Below are 9,781 nucleotides of genomic sequence, written 5' to 3' on the forward strand. Positions count from 1 at the left end.
AATATATATTTATATATATACTAAAAATCCAATTGTTAAGCGAAAAAAACGATAAAATAATGTAACAAACGGGTGAAATAATAAATACAGTACAAGTAAGAATAAGATCTTATGTTTCATCTTAATCTTACCCTAAGTTTATATTTCTCTTCCGAATCAGGAGTGGTTTGTATGTTCTGTGATACAAGTGTAATGTAAATGAGGTGGTTTATTTAAACTATATAAAAAACTAAAAAAAAAAAATATATTTAAAAGAAACATATATATATATATAAAATGTGAAAGCATAAATATTAGAGTTTTTCATGACCTAGAACTGGTCCGGTAATTTTCAAGACAAAAGTTGTACCGATAAAAAAGCACTAAACTATTAAAAATAACATAAAAATCACATCAAACGTACCATTAGAGGACAAACAGGCTTCATTGGCTTATAATGTGTTGGTAATTTGTAAGACAGTAACTTGTAGCAATGAAAAAAAACAATAAAGTGTTTAAACTAACACAAAAATCATACCAAATTTACCTTTCCCACTTTATGTCTTATATCGTCAGCGTTCCATATTATGTCATCTTCCCATTTCACCTGGGATACCATATAGAAGTGATCAGGTGATGGGAAACCTGGAGCTCCAATCATTGACTTGGTACCATTGAATGCATCACTCTGTATGTGTTACATGCAGGATTTAATGATAGCTTAATGTATATTGAATTCTGGTAGAAAATTTGTTTTTTTTACTTGTTATTTTACAAAATATCTTTCATCACTTTGTAAATGCTACACGCGATTACTTAATGTTAGAATACAGTTTATATTAAAAAGTGATGTTGTAGCTAAATTGTGAACTTTTTATGAGACAAAAATTACAAACAAATTCTTACAAACAAATGTTTAACAATACTTTACAACCAAACTTTACAAAATCTAGACAACAAATTTTTTTACAAAAAAATATTTAAAAAATATTGGCCCAAACAAAACTCACATCAGGTTTCTTTAGTTTGAATCCATAATCAAACCCCTCCCCAGTATCCGGGACCCCCAGCATATCATACCATAACGCAGCGGGTCCGAACCTCCATTCAGGGATGTCAGATTTAGTTGACCCATTATGTCTCGTAATTACCTGGTTCGTTACTTTCTTGGCTTTGATTGGTTTCATCATTGTTAACTAGGAAAATGAATATTCATCGTAAGAATTTAATTTTAAACAAGGCATGTCTACTTTGGAGAGAAAAAAGAGTGTGTAATATTCAGGATCACGAGCAGACTTGGACGGGAGCCGGGAATAAGACGAAAACATTAACTTGGTAAAAAACTTCTATCAAAGTTTAAAAATTAGTTGCGGATATTGTGTATTCCTTGGTTCAATTAATTAAAACTGGGTAACATGAAGTCATAACCTTAAGGTGTGATAAGTTTGTTAAAATTAATAAACTTAGAGAAGAAAAGTCCAATAAATTCTAACCCCCAACAATAAATCCTGACCCCTCCCCCACAATAAATTCTAACCCCCACAATAAATTCTATCCCCCACAATAAATCCTGACCCCCCCACAATAAATTCTAACCCCCCTCCACAATAAATCCTGACCCCCCACAAATAAATCCTAACCCCCAAAATTAATCCTGACCCCCCACAATTAATCCCACTAACCTCTTCATCGGTTAAACATTCCTCTTTACTCGGTGTCCTCCCATCTTCCACTTCCCATGGAGGAGGTTTAGGATCCTCATGTTGATCCTTGGAACCATCCGCTCGATTCCTCTTCTTCTTCCTGCTCCTACAGTTCCTCCAGATGTTGGGAAGAGAGGATTGCTTGCGTGCTCCAAAGAGACGGAGAAACCGAAGGACCTGCATCGGATGTTGTACATTTTAAAATAAAGTTAAAAACCAAAAAATTAAAAAAAAACACATTTTAATCAGTTATAAGCTCCAGCGCTACAAGCTTGTATTGAATAGGTATTTATAAAAAGAGATTATAAAATTTGAAATTAATGTTAAAAGGACTATAAGGTGTTGAAAGTTGGACTGTTGGTTAAAGTTAAGGTTTAACAATAGCAACTGCTTTAAATTAAGGTTGAAATCCTGGTTTCAACAACGTATTAAAAGACGGGATAGTTAAAGACGCATTGAAAATGGTTGAATTACGATAATTACAAAAGAAACAGAACCTGGTTCGGACGAAACTCTGGAAACAGTTCCTGGATATCAGTGTTGTTCACTTTATTCTCCAGAGCTTTAAGTTTTTGTTCAAATATAATATCTTCTTCTGATAACTGGTTTTGATGCAGTTTCTCTTTTCGCCTCTTTCTCCTTTCTTGTTTGGATAACCCTAAACATCATTCTTGATTTATTTCTTTATCATTTATACTTAAAAACTGAAGAGAAAGATTTCAACATTAAAACGACAGTCGTTATACCGCAGATGTTATGTTTCATACACCTTGTGTCAGGTTACGATTTCCTACGTATGTAACTTACTTTATCCTCACGTGGCCGTAAAAACGACGGTCTTTATAACACGGGTGTTCATACACCTCGTGCCCACTTGTGAGTTACCACATATGTAACTTTGTGGGTAACTGTTTTTTTTATATTGTTGTATGGTTGACAATTTAGATAACCCATTGGTGACCAATGACCACTGGGTTGGATCAATTGCTGTTAAGAGTCTTAGTAGTAGCAGCGTCAAGCCTTGAACCTAGCACCCTAACCACTGTACCATAACACCATCATATATTGAACATAAAATACCTGTCTTCTTCTTATCAAAACTTCCACTTTGTCGCTTATATTCAGGATCCGATGATTTACGTTCCGGTGAAGAGCCCGATGTCCTTGTGGTGTGCGTCACGATGGATGGGAGAATGAAGTCATCGGATGCTCCTTTCATCTTTATTTCATCATTTGGTTTCAAACTTCTGGATTTGAAAAATTAAAGTTAAAAATCTTAAATTCAGAATTATATGCGAAATATTATAATTTTTAATTTTTCTGCAAGTTTTAAAATCTTCAAGCTTTTTTCGCTTTAAATTTCTGAATAATGTTTAAATTATAGAATTAACATCTTAAATTTTGAATTGTTAAAAAATAAGAATTTTTTAATTTTCAACTAGTTTTGAAATCTTTTTCTTTATTTTGCCAGCTTTGAACGTCACTCTGAGTAGTCAAGATATTTTAATTTCATTTCTAATTTTTTCAACAATAATTCGTATAAATAAATACACAGTTAAAAAACCATGATTTGGGACTTACGTTTTATTCGATGCCACAGGTTGGAACGTTGGTTGGAACAAATTACTTTTGTCGTCTTCGTCATAATCTTCAACATCATCTTTATGGCTGGCTGTTTGGTTCATATAACTTATATTAGGAGATAATTCAGTCATGTTGTAAGTAAGACATATACAGACACTTATATATTCAATTTATATAGGTAAAGATGATCATAAATGTAACTTATTTATCCTCGTGTGGCGGGGCAACGGCAGTCGTTATACCACGAGTGTTCTGTTTCATACACCCCAAGCCCAATTATAAGTTAAAACTTATATAACTTTGTGGGTGATTACTTAGACGACAGACGAACCATGTTTTCCAGACGTTTAGAATCCGAAATATGATAGAAATTTAGAATAATGTTATTAGATTAAAAGTTACCGTGAGTGAATGATGATGTCAGTAATTTCATATCGGGGGAAGTCCCTTCATCATCAGCAAGCTCATTTATATTAGAATAATCAATCGCATCCGGGGCAGAACTGATTTTCTCTGAAAATTATTCCAATCTTTTTAAACAGAAATTATACAGGCTATAAATGGGCACAAAAATCGGCCCGAAAATGAGCAAAAGTATTATTTCCAAGAAATAAAGCAGATAAAGTGATTTTTCCGAAATGGTATGCACACAAGCATCTCCAGCTGCCTACCTTCCCCCACATTACTTGTACTTCCACTATGCTGCTCATCTTTGGTTATTTCATTCACAAATTCACCCAAACCAGCAAGGGTGCTTAGCTGGACAAGATGGTTTTTGGATTTCTGAAATAAAACACAACAAGCATGATTTACACATTAGATAAATAAATATGTCCTATCTTACCCTACTATATATTAGATGATTGCATAGGTGCCTAACATGGGTATGCAGGGTATGTATGAATGCCCTGGAGTTGGTTATAATACACTTTGTGAATAATCTGGGTACACACACATAGGAACAGGTAATTGGTAATAAGGCAACAATTAAAAGTAATACCATTGGAATATGACCTAAAGAGCATCTTTGATTTGCAAACGATGGCCTATATATGCTAATATGCATAGCTTGTACATAATATTGATTTTAACATGCACTTCAGTACTTACTTCATCTAAAATATCAGTTTCCAAATGTCCATGTTTGTCAATGTTCCCAAACATAAAGCCAACAAGCCCTGTTGAATTATCGCCGTCAGAATCCGAGTCGGACATCTTTGGTCAGTTAACGTCAAAACTATAATAGATGTGTTTTGTAAACTACTGGTAATATAGGTAAAAATCGATAATATTATATTTGAAAATGTAATATTGCCTGCTATAAACTGCAAGATTAACGTTCGGTCCCCTACTACATGTGTATACAAACAACAAACGTACACACACTTTATTTTGATTTATGCGAATGGCGCCAATACTGTAAATCGTGGTGTTTACACACCACAGTATTATGAAGCCATACAAGCTCTGCTGGAGCCAGGAAATACAAAGCACGCTATTAAAAGTAATTCCGACTAAAAATTATTTTTAAATACTAATAAATCCGTAACCTGCAAAAATATATAGTAAATACAACGGAGACTAGGCTCGTAGTGGCAAGTTTCATATGTTTGCTTGTTTAAATTGGGGACCATAATTATACAAACACCTGGCGCAATACAAGAAATAGTTGTTTACTGATCTCTTTACCGCAGTTATAAATGATCCTACAGTATAACATAAATTGAATGCAGCACTCACAAATTATTTTGATAATGCAAAAATGAACATTAATGGCTGTTTTGGACTATAAAGTGTTTGGCAAGTTTGTGTTATAAGTAAAGGTAGAACTATTCAAAATGTTTTACATGGTCTTTATTTACAACTGACTAAACATTTAAATGTGCATTTTACTTTAAGAAAAGCCGCAAAAGCTATAAAAACTTGTGGCGTTTGAAAGATGCCACGAAAATAAACCAGACGCCACGATACCAAACCAGCGGTCCCGAATACGAAATGATAAAAGTTCTCCTGCTCCCATATATTCCAGTCAACTGTGCATATTAATTGACAATGGGTGGATGTTCTTTACCAAATTGTACGGGAAACAACCGAAAAGGAGATAGATTATTCGTATTCCCCGTTAATGCAGAAAGACGCAAAGTATGGATTGACAATTGTAGAATTGAACATTGGGGTTGGACGCCGACATTTAAAAGTCGTCTTTGTGAGGTAAGAATTACCGCCTTTCGGTGTTGGGCCATTTGTAAAACGTTTAAAATCGAGCAATATTTTTGTTTGTTTATTGCTTTTAAACCATTAAGCACATGTATATTGTGTATACTTCATTATGTTTCATTATAATCTTAGATTTAAAAGCAATTTAACCATAAAATATCCCTAAACGAATGAAAACCTACTTGCAAATAACCCATTTTATTGTCACAGACCTTTAAAACCAATCCTACTGCTCAGAATAAACAATTGACATCTTTTTCTGGCTGTTTTTTTTCAATCTTTGTTACTGTAACACTAAAGAGACAAACAAAATTTGGTATAATATTGAATAAATGAATTTAACTTGCTTTATCCTTGCGTGGCCGGAAAACGACAGTCGTTGACTCGTTATTATTATTATGTTGTTTCACAGCACCACTTCTCATCAGAGCAATATGAGCAACACAGAGCTGATGGATTTAAGAAATTAAAACCAAATGCAATCCCCACGTTATTTCAGTTCAATTCTAACTCTGAAGAATTACAACTGCGGAATAAATTCACCAATAAGAAAAAGAAGCGCCGCGCTTTGCAGAAAATTAAAACTGAATCAATGAATAGCGGAAATAGACTTAATTATATCACTGTGAATAAAAGTAATTATAAATCTTTATTTTGTTTGTTTATTATTGGTTTACAAATATGTCTACACAAATCATCAAAAAACGCTAAAACAAAATTAAGTTTTTGTAAATTAAAGTACTAAATAGATAACATAAAAAGATTTTATGTGTATTTTGTAAAACTACAAAACTTATTATTGTTGTCATCTTTTTTAACTTTTAAATATATTAGTTCACCGATTTGACCATTCTTATGGCAAAGAGGTAAAAACCAAACAGAATGAAAATGAGGAAACAAACAATGAAACAGCTGAAACGATAAACTCTTCACTTGAACTTGAGATTGATAAATGTGAAGTAATTGTGGATTGTGAGCAATGTCATAAACTTTATTTAGAAATTGAAGAAATGAGAAAACAGGTAGGAATTAAACTTAATAAATGAATGAATAAAACGTATTTAGTTTGCATACTGGGCCAACTGATTTGTTCCGTTTCATAAACTGCGTGCCCGCTCACAAGTTACCACATATGTAACTTATTTATCCTCGCATGGCGGGGCTACTACAGTTGTTACAACACGGGTGTTCCGTTTCATACACCTCGTACCCGCTTACGAGTTACCACCTATGTACATGTGATTTTTTTCTTTCTGTAATGAATGGCACAATTTAAACATTTTTCAGATTTTACAACTTTATTATCAGGTTTAAACCATATCCTGCTCAAATAGTGTTTATTATAATATCATAATAATACCAATAATAGTGTTTATTATAATGTCATATAATAATACCAATCTTCATCAGTTACTGTACACGGAGCAAAAGTTGGACAAGATGGAAATTAAGTTTCTTGCTTTGCTGGCACAAAAACAAACAGAATCGTGATAAATATTCGTCATAACTGCCGAGTGGAAAACAATAATCATAGCGTTCTGTCTAAAGTTTATCTATGTGAAGATAAAATTGTGAAAAGAAAAACGTTTGTTGCATTCTTGTTGGATATGTTTTTTTATTGTAACTATTGTCGTGTTGAATTTGGCGCCAAATATAAATGCCAAGATTTACTACTAAAGGACCAATTGTATGATTAACTCACAATAATACACAGCTGCAATAAATATAGGTAAATACTATTTGTCAATTAACCGTTATAAACGCCTAGGCGGGATTGTATAAAAACAGAATACGGCACACTAATGAATGAATATAACTTATGTTTCCGACAATGGCGGGGCAACAATAGTCGTTACAACACGGGTTGGTGCAACAAAAGTTAGAGACCATTAGTCCGCCGCAGGTAAATACGCTTGTAACAGAAAGTCTTTGCAAACGCACTCACGCGTAAAGCGGTATCACGTGACACGCAAAATCGGCACTTTTGCGTAAGCATATACATCGTATATCTGCGTAAACAATTATAGCAAGCATAAGCGTATTAATATGGTTGGTTGTTCTATTCCAACATGCACGGGCAATTCTCGTAAAGGAGATAAAATGTACAGGTTCCCTTACGGCGAAAGGAGAGTCTCCTGGCTCGCAAACTGCGCAATAGAGGGTTGGGAGCCTGGCGCTAATTGTAAAGTATGCCAGGTAGGTCCCTATCACTTAATACCACATAATATTTATTGTATCAGTTATTGACAGTTGGTAAATTTATATTTTGTTCTGGGATTCGAAGTTAAAACGGTATAAATATGTATTTAGTTTTGGGTCCCAGGGGTCCCTTTATGAGTATTGAAACAAATGGGCAAATTTGGGTTGTTTTTGCTCAAGTCAAGTTATTTGAACATTCATTCTCCACAAATGGTGCCAACACAGTTGTCCCTTATGGGTTGTCTAAATTTTTTTTTAAAAATCTAAAATACCCCCCAAAAACACACCAAAAAATAACCACCTAAAAGTTACACAGGTGATAACTTGTTCCCTTGCCCTACTATTTAAGGATAAATGATTTAATGCGTTCATGTTTTACCGTAGCATCATTTTGAACCAAACCAATTCAAAACAAATGAAGACGGAGCGCGTAAGTTAAAGCGAGATGCAGTTCCTACAAAGTTTCATCATAATTCAAACTGTGAAGAATTAGTTAAAAGAACACCTCGTGCAAAAGGTTAATGTAATGCATCTAAATTTAGTTGTTGAAACGTGTGCTATTTAGTAATTACATACTGTATATTAATTTAAATCTGCTGCATTTAAAAAGTAAATGTAACAGTATATGATGTTGCGGCCAAGTAGGCTATGTTTTAAACATATTTGCAAGGAGTCTACCGGCATTTTTGTTCTAGTGATTAAGGGCCTTTAAGATCACAAAAACGTCGGAAATTTCCTTTTTACAATCTTATATAATTAATACTGTTTTTATGCAGTGCTTAGTAATGCAATGTCACTCCTAAAGAAAGAGAAAATAAAAGAAGAAATAGAAAAAGACAAACAGGATGAAATACAAGAAAGACGCGTTGTAACAGTTAACAAATCAAGGAAAAGAAGATCAAAACGTCAAATCATAAAACAAGATAAGAAAACAAAACAAATTAATTTCTTGGATTTTGATTTCGAGGGATATGAAGTGAGCGTTCAATGCACAAGATGTGATTGTTTGCAGAAGGAAGTGGATTACTTGCAACACCAGGTAAAGATAAATTATACACAAAGTTACATACATGGTAACTTGGGAAAAGCATTTTAAAACATAACATCCATTTTATAATGACTGTCTTTGCCCCACCACGCAAGGATAAATTAGTTATATACGCGGTAACTCGTAAGCGGGCGTAAAGTGTATAAAACACAACACCCTTTTTATAAAGACCGTTGTTGCCCCACCACGCAAGGAGACACAAGTTCTATTTATTTATACATACACTTGCAAGTGTTGCTACCCTTTATTACACTAACTTTTATTGCTTATTATTTCCAGTTATTTGGCATGCAACAGCGTGTGGGTGAATTAGAACAAGAACTTTCAAAAAAACCAAGAAAACAACTGTTGGCAATAAAGTGACGTAAAGTACAATATGTGGTCACATCATGAGTTTAAAGAGATATGTGCTGTTTACAGACAATTATGTATTTGAATATTCTGTTCAACTCTGATCAGAACACTGCCATATATTCTACCACTTGTTTTACTTGTTGTTGTCATGAATGTTGAATAAAGTTTTATATTATTTTTAAAGTTGTATAAATACTACTCAACAAGTTATGTATGGAGGTAGCAAACTTGAATAGGTGGATTAATGGGGCGTTCCTAGGTCCGTGGCATTACCCTTTGTAGGACCTCAATGTTAGGGTAATGAGCCAACTCTGGCCTAAATCCAGGTCCCATGGCATGCCTCACTGTGGGACCTCAACCATATAGAATGTGCATATACTATGTTGGGGTAATGGGCCAACTCTGGCCTAAATCCCAGGTTCCATAGTGTTACCCACTGTAGGGCCTAAATCCCAGGTCCTCGACAAGGACCTCACCCATATAGAATAGTACATGCCTCACTGTAGGACCTCAACCATATAGAATGTGTATATACTATGTTGGGGTAATGGGCCAACTCTGGTCTAAATCCCAGGTCCCATAGCATGTCCACTGTAGAACCCCACAAAACATAAATGGCGAACTTTAATATTCAGATCTGACAAGATAACTTCTAAAAACAGTCATTTAAGCAATACTGATATATACCATACACAAA

General features: G+C 34.1%; 3 protein-coding genes across 5 annotated transcripts in view; 2 read left to right on the forward strand and 1 right to left on the reverse strand.

Moving 5' to 3' along the window:
- LOC149724691 (transcription initiation factor TFIID subunit 1-like) overlaps positions 1–4,563 on the reverse strand; it is a 28,677-nt gene extending 24,114 nt beyond the window's left edge. The window contains exons 1-10 of one of the 2 annotated variants that reach the window (XM_089891970.1): positions 4,377–4,563; positions 3,938–4,049; positions 3,669–3,779; positions 3,264–3,354; positions 2,763–2,926; positions 2,180–2,340; positions 1,662–1,859; positions 990–1,175; positions 527–667; positions 132–176 (exon numbers count right to left, since the gene is read on the reverse strand). In XM_089891970.1, coding sequence (XP_089748096.1) covers positions 132–176; positions 527–667; positions 990–1,175; positions 1,662–1,859; positions 2,180–2,340; positions 2,763–2,926; positions 3,264–3,354; positions 3,669–3,779; positions 3,938–4,049; positions 4,377–4,481 — 1,314 coding nt within the window. In that variant the 5' untranslated portion in view covers positions 4,482–4,563. Of the gene's footprint in view, positions 1–131; positions 177–526; positions 668–989; positions 1,176–1,661; positions 1,860–2,179; positions 2,341–2,762; positions 2,930–3,263; positions 3,355–3,668; positions 3,780–3,937; positions 4,050–4,376 lie in introns of both variants that reach the window. The other variant, XM_089891969.1, reaches the window with a different exon arrangement.
- Positions 4,564–5,206: 643 nt separating this feature from the next.
- Positions 5,207–7,161, forward strand: LOC149724693 (uncharacterized). 2 transcript variants are annotated; one of them, XM_089891984.1, is made up of 4 exons: positions 5,207–5,477; positions 5,896–6,118; positions 6,348–6,505; positions 6,894–7,161. In XM_089891984.1, exons 1-4 carry the CDS (start codon positions 5,319–5,321, stop codon positions 6,972–6,974), a joined length of 621 nt encoding a protein of 206 aa, XP_089748110.1. In that variant the 5' UTR covers positions 5,207–5,318; the 3' UTR covers positions 6,975–7,161. The 2 variants fall into 2 exon arrangements, with proteins under 2 accessions (XP_089748110.1, XP_089748109.1); XM_089891983.1 differs by having other exon boundaries at positions 5,219–5,477; positions 6,318–6,505.
- A 138-nt stretch (positions 7,162–7,299) lies between these two features.
- On the forward strand, positions 7,300–9,267 carry LOC149724694 (uncharacterized). Its single transcript, XM_089891985.1, has 4 exons — positions 7,300–7,679; positions 8,067–8,199; positions 8,459–8,721; positions 9,010–9,267. The coding sequence occupies exons 1-4, from the start codon at positions 7,530–7,532 to the stop codon at positions 9,091–9,093; spliced, it is 630 nt and encodes a 209-aa protein (XP_089748111.1). The 5' UTR covers positions 7,300–7,529; the 3' UTR covers positions 9,094–9,267.
- Positions 9,268–9,781: the final 514 nt, after the last annotated feature.

The sequence above is a fragment of the Ciona robusta genome, chromosome 14, assembly GCF_009617815.1.
Source record: "Ciona robusta chromosome 14, ASM961781v2".
In the NCBI taxonomy this organism is placed as follows: domain Eukaryota; kingdom Metazoa; phylum Chordata; class Ascidiacea; order Phlebobranchia; family Cionidae; genus Ciona; species Ciona robusta.